This window comes from Centroberyx affinis, unplaced genomic scaffold, assembly GCF_046629955.1.
Source record: "Centroberyx affinis isolate AG114_WGS23_722 - 3 ecotype Tasmania unplaced genomic scaffold, CSIRO-AGI_Caff_v1 ptg001267l_1, whole genome shotgun sequence".
Lineage (NCBI taxonomy): Eukaryota > Metazoa > Chordata > Actinopteri > Beryciformes > Berycidae > Centroberyx > Centroberyx affinis.
In genome coordinates, this window is record NW_027279776.1 from 106741 (window position 1) to 131314 (window position 24574).

General features: G+C 39.5%; 1 protein-coding gene across 1 annotated transcript in view; it reads left to right on the forward strand.

Annotated features, from left to right (window-relative positions):
- The window catches only part of LOC139648858 (uncharacterized), a 35831-nt gene extending 12358 nt beyond the window's left edge, over positions 1-23473 (forward strand). The window contains exons 11-29 of the mRNA XM_071525098.1: positions 1819-2101; positions 2322-2485; positions 2659-2941; positions 3175-3338; positions 3512-3794; positions 4015-4178; positions 4351-4633; positions 4867-5030; positions 5204-5486; positions 5720-5880; positions 19129-19411; positions 20077-20237; positions 20416-20698; positions 20936-21099; positions 21230-21507; positions 21842-21846; positions 22157-22320; positions 22471-22579; positions 23470-23473. Coding sequence (XP_071381199.1) covers positions 1819-2101; positions 2322-2485; positions 2659-2941; positions 3175-3338; positions 3512-3794; positions 4015-4178; positions 4351-4633; positions 4867-5030; positions 5204-5486; positions 5720-5880; positions 19129-19411; positions 20077-20237; positions 20416-20698; positions 20936-21099; positions 21230-21507; positions 21842-21846; positions 22157-22320; positions 22471-22579; positions 23470-23473 — 3683 coding nt within the window. The remainder of the gene's footprint in view (positions 1-1818; positions 2102-2321; positions 2486-2658; positions 2942-3174; positions 3339-3511; positions 3795-4014; positions 4179-4350; positions 4634-4866; positions 5031-5203; positions 5487-5719; positions 5881-19128; positions 19412-20076; positions 20238-20415; positions 20699-20935; positions 21100-21229; positions 21508-21841; positions 21847-22156; positions 22321-22470; positions 22580-23469) is intronic.
- Positions 23474-24574: the final 1101 nt, after the last annotated feature.

A 24574-nucleotide genomic window follows, 5' to 3' on the forward strand; every position in this document is an offset into this window, starting at 1 on the left:
TGAGTTGAGGCAGTTTAACTAATTGGCTAAACCAGGATTTAAATTCAGCTAGCTAACATTACCAGCTGTATCTGTATATCAATACCTGTATAACTGCATATAGGTAGAATATCATAATCTGTCTTTCTGAATCCATTAGGTGAAAGAAGGATCCTGTGCGTCCTCTGTAATATTTATTTTTTCTTGGCAGAACAATAGTAAAAACTCCAGAGAGTAAATAAAGGACAGAGGAATAACAAGCACACCACCATGTTGTCCTTTGTGGTTTGGAGAATCAAACTGTTGTTGAGTAGGCAAAAGTCCTTTGGCCAATTTGTTAACAGTAAGAAAGGATGCAGAGGTGATATGTGTGGGAACTGAGCCCTGTTTCTTTTTACAGGCTTTAAAATTTGGGGTTTGATTCTCTGCACTTCAGAGGAAAATACAACAGTGTGTGTTCCTCCACTCTCCATCGTTTGTCTTTTTGATCGACCAACGAGTTTGATGGAAATACTTGAAGATATTTGTTCATGTGGCTAATTTCTAGCCTTGACAATATTGCAAATTATGTGTTTCATTTTGACTTTCAGAAGCGGCAGAGCTTCGAATCATGATGAGGAGTTCTGTGGTGTTTTTCCTGGCTGTCAGCTTTGCCGTGTTTGGATTTGGTTTAGGTAAGAAAAAGGAGTTGAAGAACAAGTCAGTAGTTTTCATCAATGCCTACTCATTTTTTTTTTACAGCTCATTCAGCTGCGGCTAAGTCAGCGATTACAAGCCTTTGGGAACATTTGAAGATCAGCTTGCAGTTTGCATGTGCTTGTGTGGTGTGTTTCCAGTTCACGCTATGCCAAGTCACTGATAAATATTCGTCAGTAATGTGTGTTTTTGATTAGTATATATGATTTCTCAGCATATGCAGCAGCATCATGGCCTGCGCTCAGTTATGAACATTTCTGAAAATACCAGTGGAACCTAGCTAGATTTATGCTTCCTCACATGAAGCAAACAGCAAAGGTCCACAAAATCTCTCTCATTCATCTCTATGGAACATTTGATTGTACTTTGTGGTGCTTTGTGGTTGTTTCGGTGTGTTTTGGTATACATTGTTGAACATTTTGTGGTACTTTGGTACTACTTGGTGGTAGTTTGTGACAAGGGTTATTGGCCTATTCAATGAGCAGTGTAATTGAATGTGATCTCAGCTCTCTGGCTCCATTGTTGATCAGCTGCCTAAATCTCTTCTGCCTGAATCTCTTCCATGGAGAATACAGTAACGTTAGGCCACTTGGCATGCAAGTTAACATTAACATCTGAACCATTAGTAAACACATTTCATTATATAAATACATAGAAGAACTGCTTATATAACATTGAGATTTATTATAAAATTATGTGTTGTCCTCTGATCCAAAAAAGATATATCAACAGTATATCGTGATACATTGCTGTATTGCAGCAGTGCATACAAACTAATATATGGGAAGCTCAGAAGAGGAGCTTATAGAAAAGGTTTTTGGACCTGTGTGAAAAATTACAGCTGAGATGTTTGCAAATTAAATCAAACATGCATTATTTAGGAATAATTCTTTAACAACTAATACCTGACACTAATACCTGTGTGAAGTGGAGGTTTATGGGGACGTTGCTGATGACTCTGGTCCAAGTGGTGAGTTGTAGCACATGAAGTATCCTAAAGGTTACTACTAGTTTACAGTCACAGCAAATGAAATCAAACATGGGCACTGTATGGACCTGAGTAGCCACGACTAAATAATACATCTAATACTTCTGTGTTGTGATTCTGCCATCTTTGCTGCCAAATCTCATCCTTTCGTCTAGGTAATAATGTTGCTCTAGGTGGAAATGTAACTCAGTCTTCAGTCTATGGCACTGGAGTACCTGAAAGAGCCATTGATGGGAATCGTGCTAGCCACTGGGCCCAGGACTCCTGCACCCACACTCAAGCAGATTTTAAACCTTGGTGGAGACTGGACCTTCTGAAGTCTTACAAAGTCAGTTATGTCACCATCACCAACAGAGAAGACTGCTGCGCTCAAAGGATCATTGGAGCTGAGATCCGCATCGGAAATTCCCTCAGTGATAACGGAAACACCAATCCCAGGTATCTGCATTGTCCTCACTTTATTATTTTTCAACTTTTGACAATGGCTGTTTATATTACAAGTGCACTTGATATTTACATGATACCCAAACTGTAATGCATTTGTTCCACCTCATTTACCATAATCAGTACCTCACCAGGTCTACTAAAGGGAATCAGTGTGTTTATGAAAATACTGTCTATGTACTTTTCCTAAGTAACTCTTTTTTGTCTTCTTCAGATGTGCTGTGATCTCATCTATCCCAGCTGGCTCCTCCCAAACCTTCAAGTGTGAAGGGATGGAGGGCCGTTATGTCAACATTTTGATTCCTGGGAGGAAGGAATACCTGACACTGTGTGAAGTGGAGGTTTATGGGGACTTTGTTGGGCACTCTGGTCCAAGTGGTGAGTTGTACAATATGAGGTATCATAAAGGTTACTACTAGTTTACAGTCACAGCAAATGAAATCAAACATGGGTACTGTATGGACCTGAGTAGCCACGACTAAATGATACATCTAATACTTCTGTGTTGTGATTCTGTCATCTATGCTGTCAAATCTCATCCTTTTGTCTAGGTAATAATGTTGCTATAGGGGGAAATGTAGCTCAGTCTTCAGTCTACGAATCTGGGGTACCTGAAAGAGCCATTGATGGGAATCGTGCTAGCCACTGGGCCCAGGACTCCTGCGCTCACACTCAAGGAGATTTTAAACCTTGGTGGAGACTGGACCTTCTGAAGTCTTACAAAGTCAGTTATGTCATCATCACCAACAGAGAAGACTGCTGTCCTGAAAGGATCATTGGAGCTGAGATCCGCATTGGAAATTCCCTCAATGATAATGGAAACACCAATCCCAGGTGTCTTCATTGTCCTCACTTTGTTAGTTTTCAAACTTTGACAATGACTGTGTATATTACAAGTCAAAAGTTTACTTGATATCTACATGATTCCCAAACTGCAATGCATTTCTTCCACCTCATTTACCATCATCAGTACCTCACCAAGACTACTGAAGGGAATTAACTGTGTGTTTATGAAGTTACAGTCTGTGTATTTTTCCTTAGTATCTCTTTTTTATCTTCTTCTTCAGATGTGCTGTGATCTCATCTATCCCAGCTGGCTCCTCCCAAACGGTCAAGTGTGATGAGATGGAGGGCCGTTATGTCAACATTGTGATTCCTGGGAGGAACGAATACCTGACACTGTGTGAAGTGGAGGTTTATGGGGACGTTGCTGATGACTCTGGTCCAAGTGGTGAGTTGTAGCACATGAAGTATCCTAAAGGTTACTACTAGTTTACAGTCACAGCAAATGAAATCAAACATGGGCACTGTATGGACCTGAGTAGCCACGACTAAATGATACATCTAATACTTCTGTGTTGTGATTCTGCCATCTTTGCTCCCAAATCTCATCCTTTCGTCTAGGTAATAATGTTGCTATAGGTGGAAATGTAACTCAGTCTTCAGTCTATGGCACTGGAGTACCTGAAAGAGCCATTGATGGGAATCGTGCTAGCCACTGGGCCCAGGACTCCTGCACCCACACTCACCCAGATTTTAAACCTTGGTGGAGAGTGGACCTTCTGAAGCCTTACAAAGTCAGTTATGTCATCATCACCAACAGAGAAGACTGCTGCGCTCAAAGGATCATTGGAGCTGAGATCCGCATCGGAAATTCCCTCAGTGATAACGGAAACACCAATCCCAGGTATCTGCATTGTCCTCACTTTGTTATTTTTCAACTTTTGACAATGGCTGTTTATATTACAAGTGCACTTGATATCTACATGATTCCCAAACTGCAATGCATTTCTTCCACCTCATTTACCATAATCAGTACCTCACCAGGTCTACTAAAGGGAATCAGTGTGTTTATGAAAATACTGTCTATGTACTTTTCCTAAGTAACTCTTTTTTGTCTTCTTCAGATGTGCTGTGATCTCATCTATCCCAGCTGGCTCCTCCCAAACCTTCAAGTGTGAAGGGATGGAGGGCCGTTATGTCAACATTTTGATTCCTGGGAGGAAGGAATACCTGACACTGTGTGAAGTGGAGGTTTATGGGGACTTTGTTGGGCACTCTGGTCCAAGTGGTGAGTTGTACCACATAGGTATCATAAAGGTTACTACTAGTTTACAGTCACAGCAAATGAAATCAAACATGGGTACTGTATGGACCTGAGTAGCCACGACTAAATAATACATCTAATACTTCTGTGTCGTGACTCTGCCATCTTTGCTGTCAAATCTCATCCTTTTGACTAGGTAATAATGTTGCTGTAGGGGGAAATGTAGCTCAGTCTTCAGTCTATGAATCTGGGGTACCTGAAAGAGCCATTGATGGGAATCGTGCTAGCCACTGGGCCCAGGACTCCTGCGCTCACACTCAAGGAGATTTTAAACCTTGGTGGAGACTGGACCTTCTGAAGTCTTACAAAGTCAGTTATGTCATCATCACCAACAGAGAAGACTGCTGTCCTGAAAGGATCATTGGAGCTGAGATCCGCATCGGAAATTCCCTCAATGATAATGGAAACAGCAATTCCAGGTGTCTTCATTGTCCTCACTTTGTTAGGTTTCAACTTTTGACAATGACTGTGTATATTCCAAGTCAACAGTGCACTTGATATCTACATGATTCCCAAACTGCAATACATTTCTTCCACCTCATTTACCATCATCAGTGCGTCACCAAGACTACTGAAGGGAATCAACTGTGTGTTTATGAAGTTACAGTCTTTGTATTTTTCCTTAGTATCTCTTTTTTGTCTTCTTCTTCAGATGTGCTGTGATCTCATCTATCCCAGCTGGCTCCTCCCAAACCGTCAAGTGTGATGAGATGGAGGGCCGTTATGTCAACATTGTGATTCCTGGGAGGAACGAATACCTGACACTGTGTGAAGTGGAGGTTTATGGGGACGTTGCTGATGACTCTGGTCCAAGTGGTGAGTTGTAGCACATGAAGTATCCTAAAGGTTACTACTAGTTTACAGTCACAGCAAATTAAATCAAATATGGGCACTGTATGGACCTGAGTAGCCACGACTAAATGATACATCTAATACTTCTGTGTTGTGACTCTGCCATCTTTGCTGTCAAATCTCATCCTTTTGACTAGGTAATAATGTTGCTGTAGAGGGAAACGTGGCTCAGTCTTCAGTCTATCACACTGCGGTACCTGAAAGAGCCATTGATGGGAATCGTGCTAGCCACTGGGACCAGGGCTCCTGCGCCGTCACTGAAGCAGATTTTAAACCTTGGTGGAGACTGGACCTTCTGAAGTCTTACAAAGTCAGTTATGTCATCATCACCAACAGAGAAGACTGCTGTCCTGAAAGGATCATTGGAGCTGAGATCCGCATCGGAAATTCCCTCAATGATAATGGAAACAGCAATCCCAGGTGTCTTCATTGTCCTCACTTTGTTAGGTTTCAACTTTTGACAATGACTGTGTATATTCCAAGTCAACAGTGCACTTGATATCTACATGATTCCCAAACTGCAATACATTTCTTCCACCTCATTTACCATCATCAGTGCGTCACCAAGACTACTGAAGGGAATCAACTGTGTGTTTATGAAGTTACAGTCTTTGTATTTTTCCTTAGTATCTCTTTTTTGTCTTCTTCTTCAGATGTGCTGTGATCTCATCTATCCCAGCTGGCTCCTCCCAAACCGTCAAGTGTGATGAGATGGAGGGCCGTTATGTCAACATTGTGATTCCTGGGAGGAACGAATACCTGACACTGTGTGAGGTTGAAGTGTTTGGGGTAGAATCCTTGACTATGCTTGAACGTACTTGAATCCATTGAATATGCTTAATTGCTACTGAGTTTTAAACAATTCCTGAATCTCTGTAAAGAGTCATATCAGAGTTGTAATTTCTGCAGGTTTCTACTTTACACTTTCCATCTCTTCTGTTCTAACAGTATTGAAAACAGTTGGTGATGGATGAAATTGCATATAAATGTTTTAGTAGGATTTTCAAGAAGGCTTTCCGATTCATTATCATGATTTGAATGTTTAATCGTTTTGGTTTTTGAGATATTGGATGCAGAAATTGTTAGTATTTTTTGACAATGCTAGTACAAATCAATGTTTTTGATTATATTTTGTAATTAAGTATAACTAACCCTAACCCTTTTGTAATTAAGTATAACTTTAAAAGTTAGAAATTTGTTTAAATCTCTAAATGGTACTTTTAACACCATTGACTATATAACTTGAATTACTGAATAATCTCTGCTGTCAAAAAAGTTAAGTTTTCCCTTGATTGACTGAATGAATACCCACATACTTGTAAATCAGTATCTTCTTAAAAATACAAACTTTTTGTTGAAAAGGTTCATTAAAAAGGTATCTTGCAATGCGCAAGTTATCTTGCAATGCATTATATTTATGGTCAATGATTTTTTTCGTTGCACTGCATTCATTCATTTTTAACACAAGGTGTTGGTACCTAATTGGCAATTTGGGTGAATATAAAATACATCAGATTTGTCATGTTGATCTGTCTAGTGTCCAAAGCACAGAAACATTACAAATTTTAAGTTGGACTTGTGATATCTATCATTAGAAAAAAGTGACAAAAAGCTCGCTGGCATTTAGTATTCATTAAGGAATACTATTGAGGTTAATTCAATTCAATTGAACCTTTATTGTCTACAAAGGGAAATTTTGTCTGCAGCCTGGACTTTAAAAACAAGCCTGTGGAGAACATTGTCTGTCAAGAACTGAAACATTTGACCCATGACTTTCTGTCCATAAATGGTTCTGGACCCTCTTTTCATGTCGGTTTCAGAAGATACTTCCTCCCTAATGAAAGTCAGTAGATGTAGGGCAACATTTTCAGGCTCTTGCAACGCCCTGTGCCCTGAAAGAGCTGCTGTGGCATAAAATGTGTTAGAAAATTATACATTTTCCAAGGATGCAGTCATCTGGTTTTTTTTTTTAAATATAGGCTATACTTAATATCAGATGGCATTTTTTGGGCATATTGTGTTTTAGATATTTCTGGTTGCAAGCCATCGACACAGCAGTCTACACATAATACATAATATTGTATGCTAACAAAAGAGCGTGCAGTGGGAGAGGAATGGAGAAAAATCACTTCATTCATGTTCATGTACAAAGGTAAACATTCACATGCACATTCACAGTTATTGCCAGAAACAGAGGTTGTATCCAATATTGCACGCAGAAGAGCAATCGACCCACTGACCATATTCCGACAGTTAGACCAATTAGAGAGCCACATCAGGTGAAGTTTGGAGGCAGACTATCCTTCTAGGTGGAGCATTGTGTGAAGGGGGGTTAGAAGATAGAAAAGAACCTGAAGATGAGAATTCTTGGTCAGACCCTTCACATATCAGTTGTATGCTGTACTCTGTTATCACACTATAAAGCAAGGAATCTCTGTCTGTCTGTATGTATGTGTGTGTGTGTGTGTGTGTGTGTGTGTCCTTCGCATATCTCGAGAACCGTTCGTCCAATCTACTTCACACTCGGCGGGTGTATTGCTGGGGACCCAAGAATAAACAATGAATAAATAAATAAACAATAAATGAATAAACAAACGAACAGCGCCCTGTGCAGCAGCGGGGCTCAAAGCAAGCGAGTGGAAGCGCAGTGTCGAGTGTGAAGTTGTTTGGATGAGAAAGGATTGTTTCTCGAGAAAGCTGCAAGCAGCAATACTGGAGGCCAAGCAATCGGCCCGTTCCGAACAGGCATGTTTTGAACGGGCACTGCACTAGTATGAAGAATAAAGCAAAGAGAAAAGAGTCAGAGTTTGTCTCATTTGTTCTGTGTTCAGCTCCTCGAACCTGAAGTGGAAGTTGAAGAAAGAAGAAAATCCACTACGACAGTATTTGTTGATAAGATGATGCCATTGCTGTATAGAAAAGTGTTTTTTGTTTTTCCAGTTTGTTAGTATATATTTTTGGCTAGAACAAGAAGGAAGAAGATAAATTAGTTTCTGTTGATGGTAATATCTGGGTTACATCATATTGGGGAGAGTGGGATATTGTTAATGAAGAGTTTGTTCGACTTCCACCATGCCTCAATAGTTGCCCTAATAGAGGGGCTCTGGAAGCACTGTAGTGATTTTATCCCGGTATCCAGATCCAACCAGTGGATGATTCAAATGATAAATAATAAAAGGAGAAATTTGGAGAATCAAGACCTCCCCACTGTTTAGATTTCTGGAGGGTATGTAGTTTGATGCGTGGTGGTTGGTTTTTCCAGTAGAATTGATTGATGATTCTGTCTAGTGAATTAAACCATGAGGTTGGGGGGAAGAAAGGGATCACACTAAACAAATAATTAACTGGGGAGAATTGATTTTGACTGAAAATTTCCATCGCTGCACTTAAAGCAATGGCTGTGCTGAGCACAATTCCATTGGAATTTTTAAAATTGGTCAAAGTATGAGGCCAGAGTGCAAGATTTTCTAAACATATCTATATATATAATTGATAATTGATTTTCAATAAAAACACCTCTTGAAAGATAGGTTAGGAATTTCAGATCTTCATAATTTTTGCTACACACATTTTCTTGGTTCTGACAATATAGATTCAAAAAGAAAAACAATTCAAAAATTAAAAATACATATTTACATGTATTTACATTTACATATACATTATTTTTTTCACATTTATCTGACTTACTACTGGGCAATCCTGCTTCTTCAGCCCAAACCAAAACTAATAACGAACTTTCATCTCTCTCTCTCTCCTGCTTCTACAAGAACATTATACTGATTATATTGTATATTATCAGGTGTATGCAGGTGTGTGTCTGTCTGTCTGTATTGGTGTATGTTTTTATGTTTGGCCACCAAATGGTGCACCTTCATATTTTGAAATATATTTAAAGCCCCATCAGAAATCTTTTTTTTTTTTTTTTTTCAGACTTTGAATTTGAAAGGAAATGCTCTGCTAGGTTTGCACAAAGAGAGATATTTTAGTGCTGACTAGGATGAAGAAGATGTTGTTCCTCTAATTTTTTTGCTTTTTTGGGGGGGGCCTTTAGCTGGTGCTCTTTACTGGAGCAACAGTCAGAACCACAGTGGATAATGATAATATTCCTATGAGAGAAATGCTTGAAAAATATATAAAAATAACAAGAGCTAAGGAGAGTAGAAGGCATTTTTTTGATGAGCGCAAACTAGATTGAGTAGAGGAGGAAGATGTGGATCTGGGGATATGCTCCTCCATTTGTCCAAACCCATGAAACCCCAACGAATTGAAGCTGTTCTGTTGTACATCGCTAATGCTAATTCCCCATTGTTGTTCCATGTTTATCATCTTGTCATCAGTTAGAGCAAGCATGTGAGCAGCGCCTGCCAGTCTCTAGCCTTTGGACTGAAATATGTTTGGAGGAAAAAAAAACAACTTAACATCAGAATGCCTTGGGATGTGACTCTCCTTTCATTGTCTCTCAAAATTCATCTATATCCTACAGTTGTTTTCATAGTATTGCTCTTTACTATTTGATGTTGTGAGATTCACAAGTGCTGACGTTTTCTGCTGTTTTAATTATTGTTCGTCACCATGGATACGACTGTTAACTTAATGTGTAAAGTGTAAACTGTAATTGTGTCAAAAGTCTTTCATTGTCTCTCCAGAGATCACTGAAGGGGAGGATATTTACATGATTGGCCACACACCAATTCACACATATGTACAGACAGAAACACACACACACACACACACCACAGCATTAATCCTTGAGACTAAACATACACTGTCCACTGACCTGTCATGTCACTCTCTGTAGATGTTCTCAACACACACATTCATCAAGTCTATTTATGTGCACACACACACACACATTGTAACGTCATTCTATGTCATGTATGTCTCAATACACTCATTAAGTTCAGACATGCATGCACGCACACAAGTCCATGGAAACACACACACACACACACACATACATACACACACATACTGGGGGTCATACGATTGAAGCAAGATCCCCTGTTGAGAAAAAGTAAAATGGAGATTCATCTAGCTCTGGAAATAAGTACCGAACATTGCTAATCCACACATGCACGCACACGTGTGCGCACACACACACACACACACACACACACACACACAGTTTCGCAGTGAGAGTGCATCTCACAGGAGAAGATAAACAAAAAGAAGAAGCGTGGATGCCCACACAGGTGACAGAATACACACAGCTGGATACACACATCATACATAAAGAAACATACAAAAACACGGACCAAGACACACTCCCATATATGTGCACTCATGCACACACACACACACACACACTGGCAATCTCTCAAGACAATTTCCTGCAGAGCTACACACCCTTCCTACAGAGTCAGAGGAGAGGAGATCTGATCTGCCTGCAACCTGTTTTCTCCTGCCTCACCCTCTCTCTCTCTCTCTCTCTCTCCTTTCTTAATGATTATTGTTTTTTAATTTTTGGGTTTCAGGAGTTTAGTTCATGGGCTGGATCCAGGTGTCGTATCTATGATGACCTTGGCAAGTTTCCTGCTTGGATGACTAATGTGCTGCTAAACCTTTTTATAATAAGCTGATTTTACATGTTTGTAGGTTGCATTTGAAATTGGTACAAGAATCAGCTAATAGTTTAAGTCTTAAAGACTGCTTTTCTGATGAAAAGAGAAAACTGACATCCCTAAATAATGTAATTTCAGCATTTTGATTTTTATCTTTGTATCCAGGAAGGGATCAAGGAATAGATGGATGGTGTACAAACACTCCCTCCATTGGTTCCTCTACATTTGCATAAGATGCAAATTACATAAAGATGTATTTATATACAGTATATATATATGCATTTTTGTTGTGCAAATGTCTGGTTACAAAATATTTGCTATTTGCTCAGCATATTAAATTGCAAAAAAAAAGTGAAGGAACAGAGCCAAAGCAAAAGTCATACCAACAATGTCAAATATGTAGTACAGCCGAAATAGTAATTACACCGCATCTAGACGATCTATGTTAAGAAAAGGTAAAGATGTTGATGTATTCCAGATGTTTTAGCCAAAACAGGAGTCGAACACACACACACGGATGACGTGGCTCACGGAAGGGCTGTTGTGGGTGGACGTGGCGCGTTCGACTCCTGTTTTGGCTAAAATATCTTAAATAAACCGACATCTTTACTTTTTCTTAACATAGATCATCTAGATGCAGTGTAATTACTAGTTCGGCTGTACTACATATTTGATATATTCAGTAGATATATCTTTTTACGAACCTACTTACCACCCTGCTTTGCAAACCAGAGGAACTACAACTTTGATGGCGATTTGTATCAAGCTGCATGGCGCGGCTCTAGGGAATTGTAGTTTCTAAAAATTATCAGTGTTTTTCCTAGAATTGGAAGTTGTAAATACAGAATTGAGAGTCCACTGAGGAGTTTAAGTGGATGGTAAACGCATTTGTGTAATCAGATTTTAAATATCTAATTGTTAAATGGGTGAAAATTTATTTTAACCATATTTTGCCCATATTTGACAGCGCCCCCAGTTATTGACTATACTCACATGAGAGCTGAGGTCAAGAGCTCTCTATAACAGTTGGTCCCATGTCTGTAACCCCTTTTGTTGCTGAATTATAAGCCTTCAAACATGCACCGAGGTCAAGGTTCAAAGGACAGTATTTCAAAGCAGAAGCCATGTAGAATCTTCATACTGACATATGTTACTCCCTAGGTCGAGACCTTTCCAACGATGTATTTTGTTTACTGAGGCTCTTGGGTAGGCCAGCCTCCGCTATCGTACCAAAACTGACCAAAAAAACGGATTTCTTAGCATCGAAGGTGAAATAATTTAAACGGATGGCTATAACAATAACCTATCGCATTGTTGAGTTATCAAGGACACTTTCGTGTTTTTGTGTTGAGAAATGTTAAAGATATCATAGGTTTTGTTACGGCTTTAGCTGGCGTCTTGCTTCACCATAGTAACGGCCGCTGAGGCTCCTGGGTGCTCCCGAGTCCCGACTGACAGAAAAAAAAACGTGGTGCAGGCACGAAAGATACTTCCAATTGAAAGACATTAGTTTGAAAGTCGTGCTGAGTGACACGAAAAAAATTGAAAAATCGTGTCCATGAACACGAATCAATAGATTAAATACGTGACTATTTCACGAACTGCCGTGAGACCAGGTTGCAATAAATGCATGAACAAGTTTTTCAAGGTCCTGCTTGGACATGAATTCTTTAATTCTTGTGATATTTTTAAGGTGATAGTAGGCAGATTTTGTAATTGTCTTGATGTGGCTGTTGAAGTTTAGGTCAGAGTCCATAACTACACCAAGATTTCTGACTTGGTTTTTAGTCTCCAGTGAGAGGGATTCAAGGTGAGCAGTGACTTTAAGTCTCTCCTCTTTGGCACCAAAAACAATTATTTCAGTTTTATCTTTATTTAGTTGCAGAAAATTGTGGCACATCCAGTCATTGATTTGTTCAATGCACTTATTTAGTGAGTCTATTGGACCATAGTCATCGGTTGAAAAAGCTATGTAGATCTGTGTGTTGTCTGTGTAATTATTGTAGGAAATACTGTTGTTTTGCATAATTTGAGCTAGTGGCAGCATGTAGAGATTGAACAGAAGAGGCCCAACGCTCGACCCCTGGGGAACTCCACATGCCATTTTTGTACACTCGGATACGCAGTTACCAATAGATACAAAGTAGTCTCTGTCTTGTAAGTAAGATTTAAACCAGTTTAGGACTGTGCCAGACAGCCCTACGCATTTTTCCAATCTGCCTACCAGTATGTCATGGTCTATTGTATCAAACACAGCACTAAGGTCCAATAAAACTAGAACTGAGATTTTTCCGCAGTCCGTATTAAAATGAATGTCATTTAAAACCTTTACTAGAGCGCTCTCAGTGCTGTGGTGGGACCGAAATCCCGATTGGAAGATATCAAGAGTATTGTTGGCGGTTAAGAAATTGTTAAGTTGTAGGAAGATGACCTTTTCAATTATTTTACTTAGAAATGGCAGATTCGATATGGGCCTGTAATTACTAATTATTGAGGCATCAAGGTTGTTCTTTTTCAGAAGAGGCTTAATAACTGCAGTTTTCAAGCCCTTAGCCTTTTTATCTTTTTAATCTTCTTGCACTGTCTTTTTAAATGTGATTTGAATGCACTTTCACCTATGTCTTTACTTTTCTTTTATTTATGTAAGGCACTTTGAATTGCCGTTGTGTATGAAATGTGCTATAAATAAACTTGCCTTGCCTTCACCATTGACACATGCTGACACGCAGCCGTCCTACAACCACACATTTCATAACACTGAGAGGTTGCTCAATATGCTGCAAAAAGGAAAATTAACTGTAACTGATTATCTGATTCGTCGATTCCCCTGAAAACATTGCACAACAGTACCTAAAACTGATACCTAAAACTCAGAAATATAGCTCTGATCTTAAAAAATATAGCGAATATAGCTCTGATCATTAAAAAAAAAAGATAGAGACCCTTTGGAAATGTCATCATATCAACCAATATTTTAACTTCAAATGGAAACGATAGTTGTGTAAAATTCTGGCAAATAGATTGTACAAATACATAGCAAATATAATACATCCTGACCAGATGGGATTTGTCCTGGGTCGACACCTACTCTAATCTACCCCGCCTTTTTAACATTATGTATAATAAGCATAAAGAAGAGTCTGTAGTAATTTCTTTAGATGCTGAAAATGCTTTCGACTACATCGAATGGAACTTTATGTTGTCCACCTTAAGATATTTTGGTTTTGGGAATGTGTTTATTAACTGGATTAGAATTATGTATGCCCATCCTCAGGCAGCAGTTATTTCCTCCGCTCACGTCCAAATTGATAAATGACGAGCTTTGCATGGAAATGACCGTACGCCCAGTTTTCTGTCATACGTTCGTTTGGTAAATGAGGGCCCATATCTCTTCAATTTGTTCATCGAAGTTCTTGCTAGTCAAATAAGAACTATCCAGGATATTGTCCCAATTCGAATCCATAATACAGTCCACAATTTATTCCTTTTTGCAGATGATGTAACATTATTTTGGTTGCACCCCAAATCATCCATCCCACCGCTATTAAGTCTAATTGATATGTTTGGAAGCTTCTCTGGCTATAAGATAAACTGGGGAAAAGAGCGAATTGATGCCTACATCAGAAAAGGTGGATATAAGCTTTTTATCTACAGCTTTTAAAATGGAAAGGGATCAATTTAAAACGTTAGGAATAATTGCTACATGGGAATATGGCAACTCTTGAAGATTAATTGGGACAGCAAGATACAACAGCTGGAAAATAATATTGCATTTTGGAAAACACTGCCTATTTCTATGGTTGGTCGCATTAATGCCATAAAGATGGTTGCTCTCGCCAGATTTTTGTAAATTTTCCAAAGTATACCTGTGTTTATACCCTGTCGCTACTTCAAGAATTTGGAATCTATTAATTAATCTTTTATTTGGAACAACAAAACGGCCAGAATAGCTTTAAAACATTTGTGCAAACAAAAAACTCTAGGCGGATTTGGCTTACCGCATTTTAAACTCTACTACTGGGCAGCCAATCTAAACATACTATCTTTCTGGTGTAACTCTTTATCTATAGACTCCTCCCACGAGAGCAACCATCCTGGTTTCAGATTGAACAAGCAGCATGCGGTCACACTTCCCTCTCCGCATTGCTCAATAATCCAACTGGGGTTAAAATTCCAATTTACATTAACAATCCAGTTGTACTTCACTCCTTAAAAATATGGAAACAAATCCAGTCATTCCTTAATTTGCCTAAAGTATATACAGACAGTCCTATTTGCCACAACCATGCCTTTCCTCCTGCATTTCTAGACCCAATCTTTACTGTCTGGAAAGATAAAAAATATAGTCACAATTAGGGACTTGTATTCCAAAGGAAATTTCTTTTCTTTTCAACAACTACAACAGACCTATGACCTTCCATCAACACACTTCTACAGATATCTCCAAATTCTGAATTACATTAGGAACAATATACCACAATACGAACATAGCACATTGGGCATCTTTCTTTGTGAAACCTGTGAACCTGGAATTAAAGGTTCTGTTTCTTTTCTCTATGACATTTTACAAGCTCATAGTGGTGTCCAATGACAAATTAAGAAATGATCGGGAACAAGAACTCAATACTGAAATATCTGTTGAAACATGGGAGGCAGTTCTCGCTAATATTCATCATATTTCAGTCAATTCCAGGCATACGTTAATACAGTTTGAATTAGTCCACAGACTTTATTATTCACAATCCAGGCTTCACACCATATTCCCCAGTACATCTCCATTATGTGTTAAGTGTAAACAAGAGACCGGTGCTCTTACCCATCAGTTTGGTCCTGCCCAAAACTAAAACTCTTCTGGACTCTTGTATTTGATTATATATCAAAAGCACTTAATAAAACTATAGTACCTGATCCATTACAGGCCATTTTTGGTTCAGTTATAGATAATCCCTCTATTAATAAGTAGGAAGGGCAAGCTATCTCTCTCTGTACCTTATTGGCCGAACACATGATTCTACAACACTGGAAGTCAAAGGTATCTCCCTTATTCCATTTATGGATTAGAGATCTGGGGAGTGTGCTACATATGGAGAGACGCCGATGTAACCTCACCAACAGAGACAAGATCTTTTTGAAAGTTTGGCAACCCCTATTCGACAAATGGAAGGCTTCCAGTATTAAGGCTCAACTATAGACTGTCTCCCCATGCACATGATAAATTGTATATAATGTATTATATGTCTTAAAGGTACATCCATTTACTTTATTTCATTATAAGCTGTCATTGCTTGCTTACAATTGTTCCTATGCTTTTTTTTTGTTTTTGCTTTTTTCTCTGTCTTTCTCTCTGTTGGGAGAGAGAGAGAGAGAGCTTAGTATGAAGCCTTTATCATTAGTGACACAGCAGTGAAAGGTTGTGTCATTTTATTGAGTGAAAGTTTCATAATAAAAGCACTCCTAGTGATTGCCATTGTTAAGGGAAAGACATGCCTTGGAGTTAGCCATGACCATATTTGTTAGGAAGTTGAGTGACATTAACTTAAGTATTTTTTCTGTTTCATCTCTCAGATTAAACCTTCTCCACCATTTTCCATCTTCATAATTTTATTATAGGCCCGATCTGCAATTGTGACAAAGGCGGACAGATGAGCACTTATAGATCCAGAGAAGGTTATTTTCTTTTACATGTTATGAAAGAGCGAGATTGGACTGACAAAATGTTGTATCTTGCACTTAAATCAGAGAAGAGAAGCGATGGTTGTGATATATGGTCCGTGAAACAAAGTGACAGGAAAAAAAAGACATTTTTAGAGGCACACAGAAAATTAGCAGCAAATAAGCTATGCTAACAAGGCCTATGATTATCTGAACCAATAAGCAGGAGAACATGATATTAACAATGTACACAAAATTCACAGCATCATCTTATAAAACAGATTCATGTTAATTTAATTGTTATAGCTTGTATATGGACTCTTCAGTAGTTCAGTGACACATTTGTGAGAGTTAGTAGTCTGTTGCATTGTGCTGCTGCCTGTCATTTGGTTTTCCTCCCCATATACTATTAAAGTAGTCTATGCCATTGTAAATTCAATAAAGTTTGCATTGATTCATTTAAGCCAACGCTCTCTTGGTTGAAATAGACTGACTGCTCTTTTCCTCTGAAGGACAGAAATATTACATGTATCTGACTTTTATGGCAAATCCTGGAGCAATAACACTTTACCAGGTCAATGGATATGAAGCTGTTGTTCAGGCTCCTACCATTAAACACATTCATACAGCTGATTTTCTCTCTCTCTCTCTCTTTCTCTCTCTCTCTCTCTCTCTCTCTCTTGTCCTGCCTGTTTCTCTCCTTATCTTCATCCCTCTCTCTCCCTACTCTTCTCTCATTAAACATGTGGAATTCAACTATTGTGTTTTTTCACAGACTGTAAAGTTTTACGGTAATCTTGTGACATACAATCGGTCACTCCCCTTCGTGTCCTCACTCCACCTCTCTTTCTCTCTCTCTCTCTCTTGGCCAATATTCTGGACATATAAATCAAATCCACACATAGACTCTGGACAGTTTCCCTCTTTCTCACACACTGACAGGAAACAAGGAGCTGTTTAAAAATCCTGATTTAAGATCTAAATTCACAGGTGAGTGTTGGACAACTGCGAATGCAGTGCAAATAGAATTTGTGCTGAAGATAATGGAAAACAATATTTGTTAGACACTTTCACTTAAACAGATACAGTTTATCACGTTTCCCAGCTTTCTCTGCTAGCTATGAGTTGAGGCAGTTTACCAACTAATTGTCTAAAACAGGATCTCAATTCAGCTAGCTAAGATTACCAACTGTGACTTTATATCAATACATGTATACCTGCATATCAGTAGAATATCATAATCTGTCTTTCTGAATTATTAGGTGAAAGAAAGCTCCTACATCACCTCTGTAACATGTAATTTTGCTTGGCAGGACAACAGTAAAAACTCCAGAGAGTAAATAAAGGACAGAGGAGTAACAAGCACACCACCATGTTGTCCTTTGTGATTCGGAGAATCAAACTGGTGTTGAGTAGGCAAAAGTCCTTTGGCCAAATTGTCAACAGTAAGAACGGATGCAGAGGTGATATGTGTGGGAACTGAGCCCTGTTTCTTTTTACAGGCTTTAAAATTTGGGGTTTGATTCCCTGCTCTTCAGAGGAAAATACAACAGTGTGTGTTACTCCACTCTCCATCGTTTGTCTTTTTGATCAGCAGCAGGACCAACGAGTTTGATGAGCTGGAACTGCTGAAAAAAACATGAAGATATTTGTTCATGTGGCTAATTTCTAGCCTTGACAATATTGCAAATTATGTGTTTCATTTTGACTTTCAGAAGTGGCAACGCTTGGAATCATGATGAGGAGTTCTGTGGTGTTTTTCCTGGCTGTCAGCTTTGCCGTGTTTGGATTTGGTTTTGGTAAGAAAAAGGAGTTGAAGAACAAGTCAGTAGTTTTCATCAATGCCTACTCATTTTTTTTTACAGCTCATTCAGCTGCGGCTAAGTCAGCGATTACAAGCCTTTGGGAACATTTGAAGATCAGCTTGCAGTTTGCATGTGCTTGTGTGGTGTGTTTCCAGTTCACGCTATGCCAAGTCACTGATAAATATTTGTCAGTAATGTGTGTTTTTGATTAGTATATATGATTTCTCAGCATATGCAGCAGCAGCATGGCCTGCGCTCAGTTATGAACATTTCTGAGAATACCAGTGGAACCTAGCTAGATTTATGCTTCCTCACATGAAGCAAACCGCAAAGGTCCACAAAATCTCTCTCATTCATCTCTATGGAACATTTGATTGTACTTTGTGGTGCTTTGTGGTTGTTTCGGTGTGTTTTGGTATACATTGTTGAACATTTTGTGGTACTTTGGTACTACTTGGTGGTAGTTTGTGACAAGGGTTATTGGCCTATTCAATGAGCAGTGTAATTGAATGTGATCTCAGCTCTCTGGCTCCATTGTTGATCAGATCTGCTGCCTGAATTTCTTCTGCCTGAATCTCTTCTGCCTGAATCTCTTATTATGTGTTGTCCTCTGATCCAAAAAAGATTTATCTATGTACAGTATATCGTGATACATTGCTGTATTGCAGCAGTGCATACAAACTAATATATGGGAAGCTCAGAAGAGGAGCTTATAGAAAAGGTTTTTGGACCTGTGTGAAAAATTACAGCTAAGATGTTTGCAAATGAAATCAAACATGCATTCTTTAGGAATAATTCTTTAGGAAGGAATACCTGACACTGTGTGAAGTGGAGGTTTATGGGGACGTTGTTGAGGACTCTGGTCCAAGTGGTGAGTTGTAGCACATGAGGTATCCTAAAGGTTACTTCTAGTTTACAGTCACAGCAAATGAAATTAAACATGGGCACTGTATGGACCTGAGTAGCCACGACTAAATGATACATCTAATAATTCTGTGTTGTGACTCTGCCATCTATGCTGTCAAATCTCATCCTTTTGTGTAGGTAATAATGTTGCTGTAGAGGGAAACGTGGCTCAATCTTCAGTCTATGAAACTGCGGTACCTGAAAGAGCCAATGATGGGAATCGTGCTAGCCACTGGGACCAGGGCTCCTGCGCTCACACTGAAGCAGATTTTAAACCTTGGTGGAGACTGGACCTTCTGAAGTCTTACAAAGTCAACTATGTCATCATCACCAACAGAGAAGACTGCTGTCCTGAAAGGATCAATGGAGCTGAGATCCGCATTGGAAATTCTCTCAGTGATAATGGAAACACCAATCCCAGGTGTCTTCATTGTCCATTGTCCATTGACAATGGCTGTGAATATTACAAGTTAACAGTGCACTTCATATCTACATGATTCCCAAACTGCAATGCATTTCAGTCTGCCAACTCACGTAAACAGATTATTGAGAATGAATGCAAATATGTATATATACAGAGTTTAGTATGGCGTCTAGGCTCTGATCCTGTCACTCCCTGCGAGCATACACCTAGCTAGCCAAGAGAGCAGGGAATGACAATAGGGAACTTCCCCCCCAGGGGAGACCTAGAATCAGAGCCTACAGGTGGATGCTGGGGTGGAGGTGGGGATGATGAAATGATGTATGGTTAGCCACAGCAATACTGAGCAACAGTAACCAGCAGTCTGAGCAGCGTAGCAGCAGCATGGCAATGCGAAAGTGTGTTAGCAGGTACAGGAAGCTCAAATAGACCGCCTTATTGAGAGGGGGGCGCTTGATAAGAGTTGTATGAGTAGTGTGTGTACGTGACCGCAGCGTGACTCGAGGGGTCTGCCTGAACTAGCTTCGCAGGCTTCACTTAATTTCTTCCATCTCATTTACCATCATCAGTACCTCGCCTGGACTACTGAAGGGCATCATTGTGTGTTTATGATGTTACAGTCAGTGTATTTTTCCTAAGTATCTTTTTTTTGTCTTTTTCTTCAGATGTGCTGTGATCTCATCTATCCCAGCTGGCTCCTCCCAAAGCTTCAAGTGTGATATGGAGGGCCGTTATGTCAGCATTGTGATTCCTGGGAGGAATGAATTCCTGACATTGTGTGAAGTGGAGGTTTATGGGAACGTTGTTAGGGACTCTGTTCCAAGTGGTGAGTTGTAGCACATGAGGTATCATAAAGCTTACTACTAGTTTACAGTCATAGCAAATGAAATCAAACATGGGCACTGTAGGGACCTGAGTAGCCACGACTAAATGATACATCTAACATCTATCAACTGTGCTGTGACTCTGCTATCTTTGCTGCCAAATCTCATCCTTTTGTGCAGGTAATAATGTTGCTGTAGAGGGAAACGTGGCTCAGTCTTCAGTCTATCACACTGCGGTACCTGAAAGAGCCATTGATGGGAATCGTGCTAGCCACTGGGACCAGGGCTCCTGCGCCGTCACTGAAGCAGATTTTAAACCTTGGTGGAGACTGGACCTTCTGAAGTCTTACAGAGTCAGTTATGTCATCATCACCAACAGAGAAGACTGCTGTCCCGAAAGGATCAATGGAGCTGAGATCCGCATCGGAAATTCCCTCAGTGATAATGGAAACACCAATTCCAGGTGTCTGCATTGTCCTCACTTTGTTATTTTTCAACTTTTGACAATGGCTGTGAATATTACAAGTCAACAGTGCACTTCATATCTACATGATTCCCAAACTGCAATACATTTGTTCCACCTCATTTACCATCATCAGTACCTCACCAGGACTACTGAAGGGAATCAACTGTGTGTCTATGAAGTTACAGTCTGTGTATTTTTCTTCCTAAATATTTATTTTTTTGTCATTTTGTTTAGATGTGCTTTGATCTCATCTATCCCAGCTGGCTCCTCCCAAACCTTCAAGTGTAATGGGACGGAGGGCCGTTACGTCAACATTGTGATTCCTGGGAGGAAGGAATACCTGACACTGTGTGAAGTGGAGGTTTATGGGAACGTTGTTGGGGACTCTGTTCCAAGTGGTGAGTTCTAGCACATGAGGTATCCTAAAGGTTACTACTAGTTTATAGTCACAGCAAATTCTCACAAAATCTAACACTTCTGTGCTGTGATTCTGCCATCTTTGCTGTCAAATCCCATCCTTTTGACTAGGTAATAATGTTGCTGTAGGGGGAAACGTAGCTCAATCTTCAGTCTATGAAACTGCGGTACCTGAAAGAGCCATTGATGGGAATCGTGCTAGCCACTGGGACCAGGGCTCCTGCGCTCACACTCAAGCAGATTTTAAACCATGGTGGAGACTGGACCTTCTGAAGTCTTACCAAGTCAACTATGTCATCATCACCAACAGAGAAGACTGCTGTCCTGAAAGGATCAATGGAGCTGAGATCCGCATCGGAAATTCCCTCAGTGATAATGGAAACAATGCCGTCCTCACTTTGTTAGGTTTCAACTTTTGACAATGGCTGTGTATATTACAAGTCAACAGTGCACTTCATATCTGTATGATTCCCAATCTGCAATGCATTTCAGTCTGCCAACTCACGTAAACAGATTATTGAGAATGAATGCAAATATGTATATATACAGAGTTTAGTATGGCGTCTAGGCTCTGATCCTGTCACTCCCTGCGAGCATACACCTAGCTAGCCAAGAGAGCAGGGAATGACAATAGGGAACTTCCCCCGCGGGGGAGACCTAGAATCAGAGCCTACAGGTGGATGCTGGGGTGGAGGTGGGGATGATGAAATGATGTATGGTTAGCCACGGCAATACTGAGCAGCAGTAACCAGCAGCATGGCAATGCGAAAGTGTGTTAGCAGGTGGTGGAAGCTCAAATAGACCGCCTTATTGAGAGGGGGGCACTTGATATGAGTTGTATGAGTAGTGTGTGTACGTGACCGCAGCGCGACTTGAGTTGTCTGCCTGAACTAGCTTCGCAGGCTTCGCTTAATTTCTTCCATCTCATTTATCATAATCAGTACCTCGCCAGGACTACTGAAGGGAATCAGTTATGTGTTTATGAAGTTACAGTTTGTGTATTTTTCCTAAATATCTCTTTTTTGTCTTTTTCTTCAGATGTGCTGTGATCTCATCTATCCCAGCTGGCTCCTCCCAAACCTTCAAGTGTAATGGGACGGAGGGCCGTTACGTCAACATTGTGATTCCTGGGAGGAAGGAATACCTGACACTGTGTGAAGTGGAGGTTTATGGGAACGTTGTTGAGGACTCTGTTCCAAGTGGTGAGTTGTCTTTCCATCGTTTGTATTTTTGATCGGCAGTTTGATGGACCTGAGCTGGAACTGCTGAAAAATACATGAAGATATTTGTTCATGTGGCCAATTTCTAGCCTTGACAATATTGCAAATTATGTGTTTCATTTTGACTTTCAGAAGTGGCAAAGCTTGGAATCATGATGAGGAGTTCTGTGGTGTTTTTCCTGGCTGTCAGCTTTGCCGTGTTTGGATTTGGTTTTGGTAAGAAAAAGGAGTTGAAGAACAAGTCAGTAGTTTTCATCAATGCCTACTCATTTTTTTTTTACAGCTCATTCAGCTGGGGCTAAGTCAGCGATTACAAGCCTTTGGGAACATTTGAAGATCAGCTTGCAGTTTGCATGTGCTTGTGTGGTGTGTTTACAGTTCACGCTATGCCAAGTCACTGATAAATATTCATCAGTAATGTGTGTTTTTGATTAGTATATATGATTTCTCAGCATATGCAGCAGCATCATGGCCTGCACTCAGTTATGAACATTTCTGAGAATACCAGTGGAACCTAGCTAGATTTATGCTTCCTCACATAAGAGATGAAGCGTTCCTCCTGTATTCAAACATAAAGGTCCACAAAATCTGTCTGGAACATTTGATTGCGCTTTGTGGTTGTTTTTGGTGTGCTTTGGTGTACATTGTTGAACATTTTGTGGTACTTCGTATGAAGGTATTTATGTTGCAAAACCCGAGAGCTTGTAGACTCCATGTGAGAACTTGTAGAATAAATGTGAACTTGTATGTTGAAAATATTCACACACCCGTGTTCTGAATTTGAAGTAAATAAAGTTAATAAATGATAATAATTTGAAGTTAATAAATACAATGGCAGCTACAAACTTATAAGGCAACATTTACTCATATTTATTTTTTAATTTAGTTAATGTGCCAGTACAACCACAACTCAGTGATTACAACATCTCAAATTGGTCATTCCAACTTCATAAATATGATCTGTTGCATCACAAACGTGCAAATTTGCGTGCCTTGACTTTTGCAACACTTCTTGCGATAACTGTGATAACAAAACCACATCGGGCAAGTAGACGTCAGCTCTGCCATGGTTCGTTGGCCGCAGCCCCAAGCTAGTGTTTTCTGAACATGTTTTCGTTGTTGAAAATGCAGGTAAAGCTACACTTGGCTTGCTAGCTTTTTAGCCTGCTTGTGGTAATTTACCATGGAGATTAGTGATGAGGTATCTGCCTTGCTTAGTATAACGTTAGCTTACATTCGAGTTTACAAACACATATTTCTGAATAAATATAAATGTATAGTTAGGTGTATACCATTAATGCCTTACAACAACAATGGAGTACAGGTTTATTTCTTTCTTCCAGTGACATCCAGGATGTACTTCCATGCCAGGGAGAGGACACCTTCTGTCTTCCCGCTGCGGGAAGGGACATAACTTAATTTATCAATTCTTACTACTAGGTACTAGTACTAGGCCTAATTAATTTGTTGTAGTAATTAAGTTAACATTTCACATAATTGCATATAAATGGGTTGAAATATATGTAAGTATATTTGTCTGCTGGAATAAAGTTGTGAAATTTTAATCTGATCATGTAATGCGTTTTGTATATTTTTTCTAAATGTGTGTTTGACAATTCATAACATTTAAGTTTTATGTGTGACAGGTGAGTAAAGTGAGTTTATTTTGTGACAGTATTCAGTGTTGCTAGACAGCAGACTTCAACTACAGAATAATTTCTGACAGATAACCAGCACTAACTGACCACATCAAATAACAAGCTGGGAGTCAGCTAGCCACTTGACTGGCTGGTTGGTTAACTATTATTTAGAAATTATACATATCTGGAGCAGTGACCGCGGACATGAGGATTCTTTGTGCTTTATTTAGGCCTACAGTGAGTGATCTATCTGTAGCAGATCACCTGGGTCAACCAGGTGGGAGTGGTGGGGTATTTAACCAGGAACCGATAGAAATGGCATACAAAAACACAATATTAAGTTTATAGTGTCCTAATCATCTACAGTATATCCTATGGTATCACTATAGGCTACTTAGTGATACCATACAGTGTGTGGCCTAATATAGCCCAAATAAAAGCTTATAGAATAATAAATAAGTTATAAAAATCGAACTCATATAGGTCTATTGTTGGATAATATTGATTTTCATGTGTTGTTTTATAGCATGGCCTGTTCATAGGCTACTGCTTGAGTAACTGACCTGAAAAAAATCATATGCGATTATCATATGCGT